The 20,910-nt window shown below is 39.4% G+C and overlaps 1 protein-coding gene across 12 annotated transcripts in view; it reads right to left on the bottom strand.

Moving 5' to 3' along the window:
- Nucleotides 1–20,910, bottom strand: part of LOC137423011 (protein phosphatase EYA1) — a 311,146-nt gene that overhangs the window by 98,226 nt on the left and 192,010 nt on the right. For all 12 annotated transcript variants that reach the window (XM_078774783.1, XM_078774780.1, XM_078774785.1 and 9 more), the window contains 3 exons: nt 11,161–11,301; nt 5,794–5,882; nt 1,667–1,841 (listed from right to left, as the gene is read on the bottom strand). In XM_078774783.1, coding sequence (XP_078630909.1) covers nt 1,667–1,841; nt 5,794–5,882; nt 11,161–11,301 — 405 coding nt within the window. The remainder of the gene's footprint in view (nt 1–1,666; nt 1,842–5,793; nt 5,883–11,160; nt 11,302–20,910) is intronic.

The raw sequence follows: 20,910 nt of genomic DNA on the forward strand, positions 1-20,910 counted from the left end.
CAGGAGAAGGCCATTTGGCCCATCATGCCTGCGCTGCACCAACCCCAGTATCTATGTGCGGGTTAGCATGTTCATGATAAATGTGTTGTGACACTGGCGTTAACAGCTCTGACAGGATTATGAAAATTATTCAATGTCAAACTTTTGAAAACACTGGAAAGAAGAGAGTGGAGAAGTAAATAGGGGTCTAAAGGCTGCAAATGCTGTCATATATTATCCCTATCAGTTAAACAAGTTAAGTAATGAGCTTTAACAAGTGAAAAACTCTTCTGTGGAGGTAGAGTAAAGGGGCCACTGATTTATTACATACCAGCAAATACAGATACATTTTCAACATATGTCCGCCAAATTCCTTTTGTTCCTATCTGCTCCCAAGCTTATTAGCCCATCTGTCCGCACAGTGGGAGACGTGGTTTCACAATAGTTTCTGTGTGTCTGTCTGTCTGTCTATCCAGGGCCCAACTTTTTTTTAACCATTTCAGCTTTTGTCATCAAATTTTCAACAATTTTTTATTATGAGAATATGGAGGACACCAATGAATAAATTTTACTTTTTTTTTTACCTGTTGTTTTCGGCAAGGTTAGTTTGTGTATAAAGCGGACGTGGACGAGCTTTGCATTTTGAGATTCTTTCTAGTTTCCCCAATAATTATCCATCTCCTTCCACATTTTGCCAACCCTCTTTTCTCTCGACCATCCTCCCTACTCTTCCATTCCTTAATTTGAATGTTCTTAATTTTTAACCCCCAGTCCTTATACTCCCCAAAATCCTCGAATGTCTTGTAATAAATAGATGGCCCCTCATGGTAAAAATATGTAATTCTTCTGCAAAAAATGGCAAAAACATTTCCGTTACCACTCGTTCCCCTTAACTCCTCTAAATTTATTTTCCCTAATGTCCCAAACCACAGTTTTGTTCAATATTCCTACCTTGTACTCCCCTTTTTTATCGTCACCCTCCACATTCCCCTCTCTGAAAATACAAGTTCTTTTTTTTAGCAGTTTTTAATGTTGAGGCCTCGGCATCACAGCTAAAATGACAACATCGTGTGCTTTTACAGAGATATACTGGCTCTGTGTTCAGCGTATTGTGGGAAAAGTAAACCCCCTCCAGTGCGAGCAGTGAACCTGCGGATCATAGTCACAGCTGGTTCGAACAGGCCACGAAACTCACTGCTAACATCATTTGCACATTCCCAAACTCTCTCACAGTAATACTCATGGAATTTACCCAGAAGAAAAAGGAAGCGATTAAAGGACACACACACACACACCCCAAAAAAAACTTTTGTGGCCCATGACCTTTTTTGGGATTCTCAGGCGGGTTTGCCAAAAACATATAGAGTTTATCGAAGAAAGACTCATGGGCTTTTGAGGGGTTGTATTGCCAGGTTAGTTTATATAAGGTGACATAGGGACTAGGAGTACCTTACAATTTTAACTTCCAGGTGACTGAGTGCAGCATACATGTCATTTACAGTCCTCCGCATTGAACCCAACAAATAATTCATCTCAAATTTATATGCAATTCCAATCAACCTTCCTGACATCGAAATGCCACTGGGATTCACTCTCCCCCCCCCCCCCCCCCTACCCCCCAAGCAACGTGGGCCCTAACCTCACACAGATACACATCTGTGCTCTCCAACCCACATCGTGGCATCACCTTCTTGGTTGATAAGCGTCGAAGGAGCCTCATGCAGCTGGTAGGTGGTTGACGAAGATGAGGGTGAGGGTGAACCACCCACAGAAACTGCAGACGGTAGGTAAGGGCTGTACGTTCCCGGGGAATAGTACGAAGAGTACTGACCCTGTCCGAAGCTCGTGTATGCAGAGAATTCCTGATGGATGACACTGTCGTTCTTCAATCCGTTTTCCCAATAATATGTATTATACATTGTGACATTATGCATATGTATTATTTGCCAATGAACAAATACTTGTATTGAGCAATGAAAGAGGAATAATCAGTAAGTCTGAAAAATACGTTTTGCGACGGATGAATTTTTTTCTCTACAATCATTCCTTTTTTGGGGGATCTATAGTCGAGGCTCATGGAAGGGCTAGTACTAATACACTGAACGGATCAGGACACAACAGGTCAAAAGGAGCAGTTGAGAGAGGAGGGAAACATCAACAGCAAAGTTGAAGGCCAAAATAGAGGCAGCTTTGGACAAATAATTGGGGTGTGGAGGAATGTGGGACAGGAGAGGATGTATGGGATGGACAAGATGGATACAAAAGGAAACTTTCAGGAGGTAGAACTGGAAAGCTGGAAAGAGGGTAGAAAAGATCATGGTTTTGGATTGGGGACAATCTGAGATGGTGGTGAACAGTTATCTTGAAGACCTGAAGAGAAGATTGAGATTGGAGAGAACTTGGAAGTTGGTTTCACAGGTGGGAAAAAGAGGACCAAATGAGTGGAGGTGAGCAGTGATCCTGGATTTAGTTAGTTTAACCATTAGGAGGTTGAGGGTGGACCGTATGCACCCTGCAGAAACCTGGGGGAGTGAGGGGGACAAAGCATGGAAAGAGCAGAGGTTGCAAGACCAGCAAGGAGGTGGTGGAAGATGGAGAGACCACCGACCTGTCTGCCATGGTGTAGTGATAGATCCATAGACTCAGCTACGTCGTGGGACATTCCAATAATGTTGAAGGTCTTGGTTTCCACGACGTCAAGCTGAGCAATGTGTTAGGCAGGGGAGCCAGCCCAGAGGGAAGAACAGTTTTCCATCAAGCTGCGGATGAAGGCCTTGTAGGTGGATAGGAGTTCAGGTGGGCCAAGACACGACTTTGTATGACGGAGGATGCCCAGTTGGCGGCTGGCTTTGGAGGCCAATGTTGAAATGTGGATTGCCCAACAAAGGTCATGGTCAATAGTGAGACCCAGGAGTTTGAATGACTGAACTTCCTCAAGATGATTGTTAAGAAAGTAGATTGGAGGGTCTGCCAGATGGTCATTTCAGAAAGATAGTGAGAGAGAGTGAGAGATTTGTCAGGATTTAAGGACATATTACAAGTGTTTGACCAGGTTGTGATTCTTTTTTCAAATCTTACAACAATTTCAACCTTTTAATTTTTAACATTTAAATATTCTTTCTTTTGGTGAATTCGCTTGTGTTTATGCAGTTCATAAAGGACAGCAGGATGGCCGAGAGGTGTGCACACTCACCTCTAAGTGTTCTAGCTGATGCGCTGCCCCCTCGATGTCAGGGAAATAATCCATAATTTGGCCAGATGTCTGGCACACAATTGCCTTCTTTGTTGGAAAGAAAACTTTAACCTCCACGAGTTAAAGCTACCAGATGAGACAGCAGGCTTAATATCCCCTTCGAAGGACGGTGAACTCATTGATGCAACACCCTGTATGTGAAACACTAGACCCGGAATCGACAGCTAGCTCTGAGGAAGTCTGACTGCTCCCCTATGAGTGTGCCCACTTACCAAAAAGGTTCATGTAAAAGCAATATTTTACATTAGTTTTTCAGAAAGTAAATGAAATTTTTATACTACATCTGGAAACTTTCTGAAAAATGAAAATCTTTGTTTAGTCTTCAACAAGAGAGATTTGCCATTTTGAGTCTATGGCATACTACCTACTTTTATGGGCCAAATACTCCCATATTAGAACTATTGGGGTCAGCCATGAACTTTTTTGTGGTCAAGTCTTTCACGGATCGGTTGGCCAGGAATGACGTTTAACTGGAATTTATTTGGCCAGAAATTTGGAATTTGTTCAGTGTGTTTACGATAACTCGCCTACCATAAGGACACCGTGAGATATTTAATGTCCACCGAAGGCCAGCCGAAGGGACACGTCCAACCCTGGGATGGCACACTCTATGACGCAACGCACTTCCTGCGAAGCACTGATCCGACAGTTTACAGCCACGTTGGCATTCAAACCCAGATGAGACAGCTGAAAGGTGCGCTACCTCTGTACCATCCTGTCGGATCAGTTTGTGGTGTATTTTTGGATTTAATAACTGCTAGGTAAATATAAACATTGTCAGAATGTGTAGCAGCATATCATGATGATTCACTAAAAAAACGTGAAATTTTGACCAAATTTTTTAAACTTATTTTCTAAAACAAAAACCGAAAAAGGTTTCTCCTACTTATTATTTGTTTATTTCTCATAGGAAAAGCACAGTATTGTGAAAAAAATTGTGATACAACTCTCAAAAACTCAAAAACACAGGGTTTTTCATCAGGGCAGAGGGCCAGAGCGATGACTACGTAGCGTTCGTAATAATACGACACAGTTTTTAAAATGCATCTCAAATCCCAAGGCACCGTACCATGAAGTATATGGGAAAAGCAAGCCCCGCTTTAGTAAATACGAATCATTTTCCGAATGCCTCTTGCTTTAGCCTGTGTCCCAGCTGCTATGCTGGCACCGATTCTGATGGCATAGAAAACAAGTTCCAGCAACGGCTGCGTGAGCTTTTCATCGTCCCTGCTTTGGAAACACTGAAAAATGGCCAAGAGGCATCGGAAATCCAAGCGTAATTTCACACATCTGCGGGGAAACAGCTTTGTGGTAAGAGTCCTTACCGCTGGGCCGTGAAATAGCAGAGGTTAAAATCTCAGACAGGCCAAGTTACTTCGTGTGCTGCATCCAAACCACCATCGATTTCCTGTGTCACTCTTTCACTTTCTATCCCATCATAAGGTAAGGAGTTCCAGACATTTAAATACCAAGAGCAATAAAAGGTCGTAGCCATAAAGCATCTGATACGAAGCATTTACGGCTTTTCGTAAGAACCTGTTCTCCTGGTTTTTCTAGTCTGGCACAAACAGAAAGAATTTTTTTTGTCTACTCAATCAACAAATAATGTAAGGGGTAGCACACTACATCAAAGCTACCCAGCCATATTACTACTCTCCATGAAATTGTTTGTTCACAATCGCATTCGTGCAACTATCCCGAAAGGATCAGATGGTTCATCTACTGAAGACTTCAATCAAGATGATCTCTCAAGTTTACCAGTGAAGAAAAAGCTCGGAATAAACAAACAGAACTCAGTAGAAAGAGGGGAATTGGTTGGAATCGCTGACACAATGGGTTCATCATTGGAAGCTGGCACAGATGGCATCACCATCTCCTGTCATCCACGATACTTTCTACCTTAACTAAACCTAACCTAACCTAACCTGATTTAACCCAACCCTCTTGCTAGGAGTAAACTGTGTTTTATAGGGCAATCCTTCCTCTCCTTCTTTCCTGTCCGTGATTGGTGTGTCCACCTGTGGCCCCACTGCTCCACTATCAGTGCTTTGCCTTTTCTATCACCTTGCTCTTCCATGAGCCCAGATTTTGTATACAAAACAAAAATCACAGAAATGTTCAATGGTGGACAAATTCAGCAAATATCCACAAGAATAGGGTCAGGGTAGGCCCTAACCCATTAGTAACCAGATTTTGTAATTATTTATTTATCTGGTGATTGTACCTATCGTCATTCACTTAACCCACAGGTAGACTTTAAATAGTCTTGGTATTGCCCAAAAAAGGGTATTGCCCAAATATTTCAAAATATTAAAAAATAATTTTCACAACCCATCAAGTTTAATGTCCCTTCCAAAGGATGGGCTGGTTCCATAATGTGATGCCTCATGATGGCATCCACCAGAAAGATGCCTTCATCAGATTTGATTCTACTTGAAATGTAACTCAAAAGGAGGCAGATTACAGGTGAGCAAAATGCAAACTGAGATATCTTACTTGGGACAACCAACTACTTTCAGGTTCGAAAAAGAAAGAAAGCGTCAAACATTTGTTGAAATTACCTGTTGTGCAGAGCTGTTGTAAGGTGAAGAGCTGTTTGTAGAGTTACTTCCTGCATAGATATTGGATGCGTTTGTCGTGAAGTTGCCACCTGTGTGCGATAATAAAAAAAAAGAAACATTTAATGCTTTTAACTGATACCTTTCACCTTCTATCCCATCACATGGTAAGGACCTAGGTGGTTGTAGAATTGTGAACCTTTGATTTTTTTTTAACTAAAAGTGCTTTCTCTCTTCAGGTGTTCTTGAATGAAGAGCTGAACTGAACCACCTTTTGAGGCCATTTTTTCCCCACAGAGCAGGGGTTGGCCTTTTTTGTGCACCGTGGTCCCCTTTTTGAAGCGATGTTTTATGGCTGGATGCCCTTCCTGCCGCCATCCCTGTTAGTCGCCTCTTGTGACACACAGGCAATTACCAGTGACATGGTACTCAAGAGATGTTCTTGATCTTGAAGATCTTGAAGATCTTGCATGAAGAGCAAAAGAGATTAAAACTTGGAGTACTCAAAACCACCACCTTGCAATGTCAGGGAAAATGAACTCCAAGTGAAGCATCAGGTATATATGAAAAGGTATTTCATTCAAAATAATTTTGTCGTCTTGTCCCCTCACTCTTATGAAAATAGTACCGATTCTGGTTGAATATAATAATAATAATAATAATAATAATAATAATACATTTATTTTATATAGCGCTTTTCAAGAAGCCCAAAGACGCTTTGACAGAGTACAAAAAACAAGTGCAAAAAGACAAAAATCAACAGGTAAATAATCAAAGCAAAAGGAAGGAGAAGGAGAAGAGATAGTCAGGGGTTAAATGCTGTGGGTTAAATGTTGAATGCAGTGTTGAACAGGTGGGTCTTGAGTGATGTTTTGAATGTAGTGAGTGAGCAGGAGTCTCTGATGGTGTGAGGTAGTGAGTTCCAGAGGGTGGGAGCAGCGATGGAGAAGGCCCTGTCCCCCCAGGATCTGAATTTGAACATGTTATATTATCATGTTATATCTAACATGTTATATTGTTAGTCTTTGTTAAATTCATCAATAAATTGGTCTTAAGCTTCTACATTTGTGTGTATTTAATGGTTGTTTGCTCTTGATTCACAATGAATTTACATTCCATCATTTACATGTTATACTATGTCGTGCTTTACAAATACAAAACAAAACAATTTATTTAATATGAGAGGGCACTCCGACCTCCGGGAGGGAGTACCCTTTTCGGCCCGGCACATTCTTGGAAATGCATTTCATCATTTTTTTCACTTTTGAAATATTTTTATGTATCACAACATAATGTTAATTATCGCTCTGTTATTAATAATTTCAATTATCTGATAAATATTATCTTTTAAAAATTATCTGATAATTATCTGATTATCTGATAATCTATATCTCATTATCTGATTATCTAATTATTATCTGATTATCTAATTATAATTACCTAATTATTATGATAGATAATTATCTGATTATCTGATCAGACTATTATCTGATAAAATTATCTGATAATTATAATTATCTGATAAATAATTTTATTTATCACAACATAATTTTAATTATCGCTCTGTTATTAATCATTTTAATTATCTGATAAATATTATCTTTTAAAAATTATCTGATAATTATCTGATTATCTGATAATCTATATCTGATTATCTGATTATCTAATTATCTAATAATCTAATTATTATCTGATTATCTAATTATAATTATCTAATTATTATGATAGAAAATTATCTGATTATCTGATTATCTGATCTGACTATTATCTGATAAAACTATCTGATAATTTTAATTATCTGATAAATAATTTTATTTATCACAACATAATTTTAATTATCGCTCTGTTATTAATCATTTTAATTATCTGATAAATATTATCTTTTAAAAATTATCTGATAATTATCTGATTATCTGATAATCTATATCTGATTATCTGATTATCTATTTATCTAAATATCTGATAATCTAATTATTATCTGATTATCTAATTATAATTATCTAATTAATTTGATAGATAATTATCTGATTATCTGATTAGCTGATCAGACTATTATCTGATAAAATTATCTGATAATTATAATTATCTGATAAATAATTTTATTTATCACAACATAATTTTAATTATCGCTCTGTTATTAATCATTTTAATTATCTGATAAATATTAGCTTTTAAAAATTATCTGATAATTATCTGATTATCTGATAATCTATATCTGATTATCTGATTATCTATTTATCTAAATATCTGATAATCTAATTATTATCTGATTATCTAATTATAATTATCTAATTAATTTGATAGATAATTATCTGATTATCTGATTATCTGATCAGACTATTATCTGATAAAATTATCTGATAATTATAATTATCTGATAAATAATTTTATTTATCACAAGATAATTTTAATTATCGCTCTGTTATAAATCATTTTAATTATCTGATAAATATTATCTTTTAAAAATTATCTGATAATTATCTGATTATCTGATTAATCTATATCTGATTATCTGATTATCTAATTATCTAATAATCTAATTATTATCTGATTATCTAATTATAATTATCTAATTATTATGATGGATAATTATCTGATTATCTGATCTGACTATTATCTGATAAAATTATCTGATAATTTTAATTATCTGATAAATAATTTTATTTATCACAACATAATTTTAATTATCGCTCTGTTATTAATAATTTTAATTATCTGATAAATATTATCTTTTAAAAATTATCTGATAATTATCTGATTATCTGATAATCTATATCTGATTATCTGATTATCTGATTATCTAATTATCTTATTATCTGATAATCTACTTATTATCTGTTTATCTAATTATAATTATCTAATTATTATCTGATTATTATCTGATAAAATTATCTGATAATTTTAATTATCTGATAAATAATTTTCTCGCTCTGTGGTGGCTGATCCTTTGTAGCTATGTGAAAGGTAATATTAAATTATCCCCGATTATTGTGTGTGTGTGTGTGTGTGTATGTGTGTGCATGTGTGTGTAATATTATAATATTACATATAAATCTTCCTTAGAGGGTGTCGGGAAGTGCTTTTGGCACCCACAAAAAATAGTAAAAAAACAAACAAATTGATTTCTTCAAAATGCCAACAGGATTAGAACATCACCGGGCAACACCAGGTATTCCTGCTAGTACTTCATATATTAACTCGGGATTCTTGTACTGGTGGATGGTTTGGTGATTCTGCAAATGTTCAAATTCATTTTGTTCAGGTTTTTAGTGTTTAGAAACCATTCATTAGCGGTTCAATTTAAATGCATTTTTCCATGCTTATCTGTTATTGTAGAGTTGTGTTAAAAGCATTGCCTTTTACTGGAGTTTAATCCCAGGAGGATAACTACAGGGAAGGATCTTTGGACCTTTTAACATTATTGTCACGAGGTATCAAGCTCACGTTACCTGTCAATATAATCTGTTAAATATGAGATGCTTTTGGCAGAACTGTACAAACTCACCCTTTCAATAAATTATTACTGTAATATAGTAACGGAGTCTGATACTCTTAACAGAGCTTTGGGGCATTCAGGACAGTCCAAGAAACATTTCAGGATGAGAACCAATTCTGGACAAATCACCAAGACTCCATCTCAGATTGTGGTTACATTGAAAATAATCATTAAGTGCAATAGCTTTGAATAATTATCAATAACAAACAGTGAAGAAACTAATTCGTGTTTTATTTATAATTTTTGCCTATTTTTTTCACATGGGCTGACAGGATGGCCTATAAGTACACACACTCGCCTCTAAGCTGTATAGCCTGGGTTTGAATCTCAACCCAGCTATTAACTGTCATCCCGGTGATTCACAGACAGGGTGGTTCGTGAGGGTGCTTGCCATCCCTCGGAAGGGCATTAAACGAGGTATCCTATCAGCCACCATTAGTTGGTGGATGTTGAAGATCTGACGGTTTCCTTTGCAGGCGAACTATAACCAACACCCTGCCCAAATTCCAAATTCCTACCAAGACTTTCCGAGTTGGAATGGCAAACCCAACCAGGATTGTCAGAGTGCCGATCGGTCCCCTTGGATATATATATTTCTCTTTCTTTCTTTCTTTTCTTTTTCTTTTTCTTTCTTTCTTTCTTTCTTTCTTTCTTTCTTTCTTTCTTTCTTTCTTTCTTTCTCTCTCTCTCTCTCTCTCTCTCTCTCTCTCTCTCTCTCTCTCTCTCTCTCTCTCTCTCTCTCTCTCTCTCTCTCTCTCCCGCGGGCTTGTTCGAGATAACTTTCTGGGGCTATACAACAACAACAACAACAACATATTGTGCTGGACAGATTGGGTTCACCTCTCCACATGATTGAGCTTACTTACAACTTAAGTGAGGTTCAGTTTCCGAGACTTTTCGCACCTTCTTCATCATTACCTCCACCACCAAAGGTGGATGATGGTTATGTTTTTCATCCCTGTCTGTTTGTCCGTTTATTTGTTTGTTTGCGAACAAAATATCTCAAAAAGTTATGGACGGATTCGGACGAAATTCGGCAGAGATGTAGCGTATGTCACAAGGACGAAATGTTTAGATTTTGGTGAAGATCCCGATTCGAATCCGGCTACTATAATTTTTTAAGTGATTCTTCACCATTGGGAGATAGAGTCAAAAACAATGCATAGCAGGATATCTCAAAACGTTGTGGATGAATTTGGACGAAACTTGTTGGATCGGTTGAGTGTGTGACAAGGACGATTCGATTCTATTTTGGTGAAGATCTTAATATGGATTCAGATATGAGAATTATTTAATTTTTAAGTGATTCTTCACCATTGAGTGATATTGCCAACCAGCGGAGGTATGCTCTCTACTGAGTGTCGTTCTAGTGTTTCTTATGGTACTGTCCTGATATTTCTAAACATGTTTCCCTGTTTTCATTCACCCTTTCTTTATGTCCTTGTTTATGTAATCTCTCCTTCATTGCTTTTTAACATTGCCTTAGCGGTACTGTATGAAAGCTGTGTTCGTCTGTTGTGAATTAAATCATCTGCTGCTGCTACTACTTTGTTGTTTTTCTTGTCAATCATTTCATTTTGAATGTTAGCTCTTCCCCAAGGTTTGTTTGAATACAATTTGAAAATTTGCTGGTTGTTCCAATGAACCGAAAAGGCAGGTGCGCCCCAATGTAAATACTAGAATGGTATCACGTTAGAACCTGACACGTGTGTGATTAACAGGTGCATTTTACATCACACACTAAGCCGTGGGTTGTACGGTGCTATTATTAGGCCTGGTAACTTTTCAGCGCAAGTTGTCGAACATGTGACGCTGCTTTGTATTCTCTTGCATTAAAATAATTTTGCCGATGGTGCCTAATCTCTTTTCCTCACCTTGCATCTGGTAAGAGAAGGTGCTTTGCCCCGCTTGCGTTGGAAGGAACCCCGAGCCGTATGGTGAGCCGTGTGCGCACTGACTTGGTGAAGGTGCTTGAGTAAGTCCTCCTTCGGTTTTGATGCCATAGCGCAGCGCTCCTGCGGAGAAAAATACCTTTTAGGATGCCATTTATAATTTTGGCCCAGTCTCAGAACCACATTTGTACATTTAGCTAAACCACAAGCAATTTATCCAACTGCCACAAATATATTCCACCAAACAATATATATAATAGGTGTATGTGCGTAACCTCCACCAAAATTGTCTCGTTTTTATGGGCCATCTATTTCTTAATTATATATGCAAGAGTGTGTGGATGAGGGGTAGGGGTGTGAAGTGGAGCTAATCCCAATCATTTTCATGCAATACAACGTTATATTCTTTTTTTAGACATGCGAGACTAATGGAAAAACTAATGACAGAAATCTGAGTGCCATACAGTGCCTTCAGAAAGTATTCACACCCCTTGCCATTTTTCACATTTTGTTTTGTTACAGCCTAATTAAAAATGGATTAAATTGAAATTTTTTTGTCACTGATCGACACATAATACCCCATAATGCTTTTTTTCGAAACTTTTACAAAACAATTCAAAATGAATTGCAGAAATATCTAATTTACACAAGTATTCAACCACCTGAGTCAATAATTCGTAGACGTGCCTTTGGCAACGATTACAGCTTCGAGTCTTCTTGGGTATGTCTATCAGCTTTCTTTGCACCTCTGGATTTGGGGAGGTTCTAACATTCTTCCATGCAGATTTGCTCAAGCTCTGTAAAGTTGGATGGGGAGCATCGGTGAACAGCAATCTTCAAGTTTTTCCACAAATTCTCAATGGAATTCATGTCGGGGATTTGGCTGGGTGACTCAAGAACTTTCACGTTCTTTGTCTGTAGCCATTCCAGTGTTGCTTTGGCTGTATGTTTAGGGTCATTGTCCTGTTGGAACAGAAATCTTCACCGCAGTCTAAGGTGTTTTGCACTCTGAAGCAGGTTCTCCTCAAGGATTTGCATGTACTTGGCTCCATTCATTGTTCCTTCTATCCTTACAAATCTCCAATTCCTGCCACTGAAAAGCATTCCCATAGCATGATGCTGCCAGCATTGTTCCTTCTATCCTTACAAATCTCCAATTCCTGCCACTGAAAAGCATTCCCATAGCATGATGCTGCCAGCATTGTTCCTTCTATCCTTACAAATTTCCAATCCCTGCCACTGAAAAGCATTCCCATAGCATAATGCTGCCACCACCATCCTTCATGGTTGAGATGGTGTTGATGGGTGATGAGCAGTGCTTGGTTTCCACCAGACATATTGCTTTGTATTCAGAAACTAAAATCTCAAAATAATCCATTTTAAATTATTTAATTTATTTATTAACATAACAAAATGAGAAAATAGTCAAGGGGTGTGAATACTTTCTAAAGGCACTGCACATAGAGTAGGGAGAAATGGTAAACAGAAGGGGAACTGACATTGGAAGAGTCAAAGGGGTCAGGAGTTGACAAAGGACTTGTCATAAACTGATGGTATACTAGCATCCTTAATGAGTGGAGGAAGAAGTGAGATTACTTAAAACCTGAAAGGTGATTCCACAGATGAGATGAAAGAGGGAGGAATGATTGGAGGTGAGCTATCAACCTAGATTTCGGAGTGAACTGTATCATTAGTATGTTCAATTAACCAGGGCAAGAGAAGGTCAAATGATGGAAACAACTAGTGGTGCAAGATCAGAATAGAGCCAGAAAACGACATGGAAGCCACAACCTGATGACCAGAGTCTCGTGGTTTCACCATAAGGACCTTTGTAAGAGGTTGGTCAGAGAATATGACAGTGGTGTCATGCACATGTTGTAAATAATAAATAAACTCAAACAGCATGCTGCTGATCGATATCCCCAATCCTCAGCGACCTTATAGTAAACCCGACACCCCGCATGCTCATTGGTTGTTCCCTCAAATTATGGGTAGCAAGTGATTTGGTCTTTGATGTATATATAATATATATACTGTATATATATATATATATATATATATATATATATATATATATATATATTGTATATATATATATATATACTGTATATATATATATATATACTATATATATATATATATATATATATATATATATATATATATATATATATATATATATATATATATATATATATATATATATATATATATACATATATATATACATATATATATATATATGTATATATATATATATATATATATATATATATATATATATATATATATATATACAGTGGGGAGAACAAGTATTTGATACACTGCCGATTTTGCAGGTTTTCCCACTTACAAAGCACGTAAAGGTCTGTAATTTTTATCATAGGTACACTTCAACTGTGAAAGACGGAATCTAAAACAAAAATCCTGAAAATCACATTGTATGATTTTTAAGTAATTAATGTGCATTTTATTGCATGAAATAAGTATTTGATCACCTACCAACCAGTAAGAATTCCGGCTCTCACAGACCTGTTAGTTTTTTCTTTAAGAAGCCCTCCCATTCTCCACTCATTACATGTATTAACTGCACCTGTTTGAACTCGTTATCTGCATAAAAGACACCTGTCCACACTCAATCAATCAGACTCCAACCTCTCCACAATGGGCAAGCCCAGAGAGCTGTCTAAGGACATCAGGGACAAATTTGTAGACTTGCACAAGGCTGGGATGGGCTACAGGACAATAGGCAAGCAGCTTGGTGAGAAGGCAACAACTGTTGGCGCAATTATTAGAAAATGGAAGAAGTTCAAGATGACAGTCAATCTCCCTCGGTCTGGGGCTCCATGCAAGATCTCACCTCGTGGAGCCTCAATGATCATGAGAAAGGTGAGGGATCAGCCCAGAACTACACGGCAGGACCTGGTCAATGACCTGAAGAGAGCTGGGACCACAGTATCAAAGAAAACCATAAGTAACACACTACGCCGTCATGGATTAAAATCCTGCAGCGCACGCAAGGTCCCTCTGCTCAAGCCAGCGCATGTCCAGGCCCGTCTGAAGTTTGCCAATGACCATCTGGATGATCCAGAGGAGGAATGGGAGAAGGTCATGTGGTCTGATGAGACCAAAATAGAGCTTTTTGGTTTAAACTCCACTGCTCCACTGCTGATGAGACCAAAATAGAGCTTTTTGGTTTAAACTCCACTCGCCGTGTTTGGAGGAAGAAGAAGGATGAGTACAACCCCAAATACACCATCCCAACCGTGAAGCATGGAGGTGGAAACATCATTCTTTGGGGATGCTTTTCTGCAAAGGGGACAGGACGACTGCACCGTATTGAGGGGAGGATGGATGGGGCCATGTATCGCGAGATCCTGGCCAACAATCTCCTTCCCTCAATAAGAGCATTGAAGATGGGGCGTGGCTGGGTCTTCCAGCATGACAACGACCCGAAACACACAGCCAGGGCAACTAAGGAGTGGCTCCGTAAGAAGCATCTCAAGGTCCTGGAGTGGCCTAGCCAGTCTCCAGACCTGAACCCAATAGAAAATCTTTGGAGGGAGCTGAAAGTCTGTGTTGTGCAGCGACAGCCCCGAAACCTGAAGGATCTGGTGAAGATCTGTATGGAGGAGTGGGCCAAAATCCCTGCTGCAGTGTGTGCAAACCTGGTTAAGAACTACAGGAAACGTCTGATCTCTGTAATTGCAAACAAAGGTTTCTGTACCAAATAGTAAACCCGACACCCCCCATGCTCATTGGTTGTTCCCTCAAATTATGGGTAGCAAGTGATTTGGTCTTTGATGTATATATAATATATATACTGTATATATAATATATATACTGTATATATAATATATATACTGTATATATAATATATATACTGTATATATAATATATATACTGTATATATAATATATATACTGTATATATATATATATATATATATATATATATATATATATATATATATTGTATATATATATATATATACAGTATATATACTTGCTGGGTACCCTTCCCTGATGACACAGGATAGAGGCATGCAATTTTCCCACACATATCAATTTAATTATTTAATCCTGTTCATTAATATAATTGCTTCACTACAGCCCCAGTGGTGTTTATAATAGAGGACATGGATTTGTCCCCCCCCCCCCCCCCCCATTGGAGGAAGACCCTCTTGTATTCAGGTCATTGGTGCTCCTATGGTTGGCAGCGACTGCCCCGGAAGCATTGATGGAAAGAGAGTGGTAATCATATGTGTGGGAAAATTGCATGCTCGGCCGTGTTGGAGAGGAGGATAAGGAAGAAAGTGAAGATCGACGAAATGCAGTTTGGATTTATGCCAGGAAGAGGAACGACAGACGTGCTTTTCATTGTGAGGCAGTTGCAGGAGAAGTACATGGAGAAGAGGAGGAAGTTGTTTCTTGGGTTTGTTGATCTGGAGAAAGCATTCGATCGGGTTCCACGCAAAGTATTGACATGGGCATTGAGGAAGTTAGGAGTGGAGGAATGGTTGATCAGAGTAGTGATGGCAATGTACAAAAGAACGCGCACAGCTGTAAGGACGAAGGACGGGAACAGTGGTGAGTTTGAGGTGAAGGTGGGAGTGCATCAGGGGTCGGTACTAAGTCCACTACTATTTGTAGCTGTGATGGAGGTGCTGGCTCAGAACGTAAAGGAGGGTTTACCGTGGGAGTTGTTGTATGCAGATGATCTGGTGTTGATTGCGGAAAGTATGGATGGACTGAAGGAAAAGATGAACACGTGGAAGGAATGTATGGAGACAAAAGGTCTGAAGGTGAATATCGGAAAGACGAAGGTGATGGCAAGTGGTAAAGCATGTGGTGAGGTGGAAAGAACTGGGAAGTGGCCCTGTGCTGTGTGTAGGAAGGGTGTCGGAGTGAACTCCATTCAGTGTACAATGTGCGCTGAGTGGGTTCATCAAAAATGTAGTGGTCTGAGAGGGTCATTAACCAGTGTGGCAGCTACATTCAAATGTAAGGTGTGCACAGAGGGAGCTGCAGATGGAGGAAATGTTGAGTTGGATCTTGGAGACGGCGTGAAGCTGGAAGGTGTGAAAACATTTTGCTACCTCGGAGACATGCTGAATGGAGAAGGTGGATCAGACTCGGCAACGGTTGCTCGAGTGAGATGTGCATGGAAGACGTTTCGGGAATTGAGTGGCGTGCTGATGAGGAGGGGAGTGTCGTTGAAGCTGAAGGGAAAGGTGTATGCTGCATGTGTGAGAAGTGTTATGATTTATGGGAGCGAGACATGGGTAATGAACGTAGAGCAGCAACGAAGGTTGGAAAGGGTGGAAATGTGAATGGTTCGACGGATGTGCGGAGTATCGTTGAGAGAGAGGAAGACAAATGATGAATTGCGAAAGATGATGGGAATAGAGCCTGCGATTGATGCTGTGAAGAGGAACAGGTTGAGATGGTTTGGTCATGTGTTGAGGAAGGATGAAAGTGACTGGTTGAGAAGAGTGATGGAAATGAATGTAGAAGGAAGTAGAAGACGGGGAAGACCGAGAAAGACTTGGCTAAAGATGGTGGAAGAAGAAATGCGGGCAGGGGGGTTAACAAGGAGAGATGCAGAAAATAGGGCAAAATGGAGAAGATTGTCATGGGGACCGCAAGGCTAACCCCCGCTCTAGCAGGGAAAATGGCCTTTAAAATGCATGTTGTTGTTGTTGTTGGTCAGGGTCGCCCAGATAGCTCAGATGGCAGAGCACTGGTATGGTTTTCCAGAGGACCTGGTTTCGATTTTTCGTTTAGGCATGTAATTTTCCCACATAGATAAATTTAATTGATTCCATAAATGTGTCTTGTCCATAAGAAAAACGCTTTGCCGTTCTAGCCAAAGAAAGTTGCATACAACAACTAAGAAAAGCAACAAAAGAAAAGCCCTTTGCTGTTTCAAGCCTTACCCGGGTTCCTCCACAGCTGCAGACATTTACAGGTAGCACATGCATGATAATCCCACTGCTATACACCCCCATCAGCCGCAAGACAGCTGCCGGACCGGTAGGGCCCCCGGAAGAGCGAGATAACACAGGATAGAAGCAATGCACTGACAATGGATCAGTGGGACAATGCATCTTACTATAATTCACCAAATGTCCGTCCATCTGTCTGTCCGTCTGTCTGTCTGTCCGTCTGGCTGTCTGTCCATCCATCCGTTCCCAGGTACCGCAAAAACGGCTGAACCAATCGCAACGAAATTTTGGGTGGGTAATCCTGGGACCCCCTGGAGTAAAATAGGCTATATTGTTTTCCCAATTTCAGCTTTGGTCTCCAGCATTTTCAGGTTTGGACTCCCGCCTAACGCTATTGTCCTGGTTACCGCAAAAACGGCTGCACCGATCGCAACGATACACCTCCATGCCCGTGTGATTCCCACGGGTGACCCCACTGGTGAATATCACAAGCAAAGAGATTAACAAACAGGAGGAGAGAGGAGAGGGAATCAAATGTAGCCACGAACAAGTGAAAGGGAATGGATAGAGGAGGGTTAATATGGATAGAAACTATCAGAGGTAAGGATTGAAGATGACCTCGAGTGCTTGTGTACTACCAATTTTGAGTCCTTGAGGGTAGAACATATTTGGAAAAATTAAAATTCTGACACATCCCAAAGTACTACTGCTACATAATACTTAATCTCCCCAATTAGTCCTACTTTATTGTGCGGTTGGCCGGGAAACATTTTTGGCATGAGTCTCAAACCGGCTCGCTATGCCTGATGGTGATTGAGGCAGGGATTTGAAATTTGTTCAGGGTGCTGGTGATAACTTTCCTACTTTTCACAAAACACGCCAATAGGATATTTCAACATAAACCAACGACCAGTGCTGGCGGATGTATCATCCGTCTTAACATCCGGTCGGTCGACGACACACACATTGATGCCTCGCTCTAGCTGGGTTAATATTCAAACCCAGGCAAGGCAGTTTGAAGGTGAGCGCGCCTACCTCGAAGCTATACTGCCAGCCCATCGGTACGTCTCAGACTATTGTGAATATTTTCGAGATATTTTTGAACACCCTGAATCTTACTTTTTCTTCATTATCCCCACGATTTTCTTAAAATAAAAAAAAACATGGGGATATTGTAATCAGCTTAGTCTATCTGTCTGTCCGTCCGTCATGCTATCTCCTCCTAGACGGTTGTGCAGAAATTCAGAAAACCTAGTAGTTATGATCATCACATTGCAATAAGGTGCGAGAGCAGTATAATTTTTGGCCTCACCCGCTGGGGCCCTGGAGTAGGGTCAAAAGGCCAAATCCCGAAAAATGCAATTTCAGGCACATTTGAAAGCATTTCTAAATGAAACTTTTTACATGCAATCACCATTTGGGGACATATGAAATATGCAACGATTTTTTAGATTTGACCCCCAGTTTATGACCTATGATGTGGACACATGGGGTCACAGGGGTCTAAAACAGAAAAAAAAGTTAACTCAAAATTAGATATTGGGTTATTCCTGGTCCCTGCTGCCGGATTCGTTTTGAATTGTTTTGTAAAAATTTCGAAAAAAAAAAGCATTATGGGGTATCATGTGTCGATCAGTGACAAAAAAAAACTCAATTTAATCCATTTTTAATTCAGGCTGTAACAAAACAAAATGTGAAAAATGGCAAGGGGTGTGAATACTTTCTGAAGGCACTGTATGGCCCTCAGATTTCTGTCATTAGTTCTTCCATTAGTCGAGCATGTCTAAAAAAAGAATATAAAGTTGTATTGCATGAAAATGATTGGGATTAGCTCCACTAAACCCCCCCTACCCCCTAATTTACGTGTTGCCATATTATGCAGGTTTTACGTGTTGCCATATTTCAACGTTGCTTTAGGTGGGAAGCGTAGGGATTTGCGATGGCGCGCCATCGACTTCGCTCTTGTTTGTGTTTTCAATCAAGTTACATCACATACATTTGAACATTTCTACTTTTGAGCACTAAACACTTGCAAACTGATAGGAAGTCTATAGTAAGGGAAACATATGAAAATCTGTTAACTAAATTGTTACCAAAAAATTTCTTCACCAATATGTTTGTAAAGGTGTGTAATAACATGTGTTAAAATGTTGAAGGTCAACTCCCGTGGGAAACCCAGAAAAAAAGCTGTTGAATTCGGGTACCGAAAAATTATTTTCGAGAATTTTTATTTTTTTTAATCGGCCCTTAAGTAACTTATGAGGGGTCAAAATAAGGGTTTTTCATGATTCTGAGTTGATTGTTAACATTTATATTTCACCACAGACACTCCTTTGTGGAAAAATAATTTCTAAATATATCTCATTTTCTACTTTGCAGGACATGGAGTCTAGCAATATGGATGAAGACGTTACTCCACCTGTGCTCAATTGCTTCATCTGTGCACGCTCGGATACACCAGCTGAAAGGCTCATACAGGCAACCCCAAAGGGATACTCAACTTTATTGAAACAAGCAGAAACTGTCGAAAATGTTACTGTTGTGGAACGTATGAAGGAGGCTCAAAAGGAAGGAAAACTGAGGTACCACCAGAAGTGTAAAAATGATCTGTACAACAACTTTGTTGCAACCACCAAGAAGTCAGCTCAAGCATCAAAGGCAGAGAAAGAGTCATCAAAGTTGAAGAGAAGACGCACTACTTGTGAGTTCAGTTCATCAACTGGCTGCAGTTCTAGAAGATCACAGTCAGTTGACCTCCTGTATAAGGATGTATGCATTCTTTGCAACCAACCAGCCCAGCTCTACAAAAATAATCCAGCACAAGCTAGAAAGAAATACAGAGTGCCAGATAATTTGACTGCAGATACACTGAAGGCAAGCTTGCTGAAGACAGCACGGAGTCGCGGGGATGACTGGGGCACTGAAGTCACTGGACGCCTGGAAGGGATCAACGACTTGGTAGCAGAAGAAACACTGTACCATTTGCGATGCAAACTTATGTTTGCGAGAGGTGACAGTTTGTCCAAGACTGATGAGGAAGGAAAAAGGAAGAGAGGACAGAGGAGTATTGATGAGGAGCGAGAGGCAGTTTTTATTGAATTCTGCGAATGGTTAGACTCAGAATTAGAGCATGGGGTAATGAACATGGACCAAGTCCATGAAAAGCTGCAGGAGTTTGATCAGTCACCAGAGAAGAGCCTTTCTTATTCAAAGCATTGGCTAAAGATAAAACTTCTAGAGAAATACGAAGACACCTTGTATTTCACAACACAGGAAAGAAGGGCAGATGTACTCTGTCTCAAAGATGGCACCGACAATATTCTGCGAGTGCATCATGCTAATCTTGACCATGGAGATGAGAAGACTCAGATCATAAAGACGGCACTCAAGTTCATATCCAATGATATTGCCTTGATTGATTTAGGTCCAAAGTCATACCCCACCACACACAGTATGACTGACATCGATAGTCAGCTGACACTTGTTCCTGCAAGCCTTCAGATGTTCTTGAGACCGATTGTCAAGACAGACGAAAGAGTTGCCGTTTGGGGGCAGAATTTTATTAAGGCCTGTCGACCTCGGTCTGGAGTATTGCCACACCAAATGGGGCTTGCCATACAACTTGATCATAGATTTGGGTCAAAATGGATGCTCAACAAGTTCCACTGGCTGGGATACACTGAGTCTTACACGGAGACACAAAACTACAAATACTGCTTCCTTAATAGTAGGAGTGGAGATGATGTTCCAGATACTTCTGGCACTCTTGACACCATTGTGGAGGA

This window comes from Myxine glutinosa, chromosome 3 (genome assembly GCF_964187855.1).
Source record: "Myxine glutinosa chromosome 3, kmMyxGlut1.1, whole genome shotgun sequence".
Classification (NCBI taxonomy): domain Eukaryota; kingdom Metazoa; phylum Chordata; class Myxini; order Myxiniformes; family Myxinidae; genus Myxine; species Myxine glutinosa.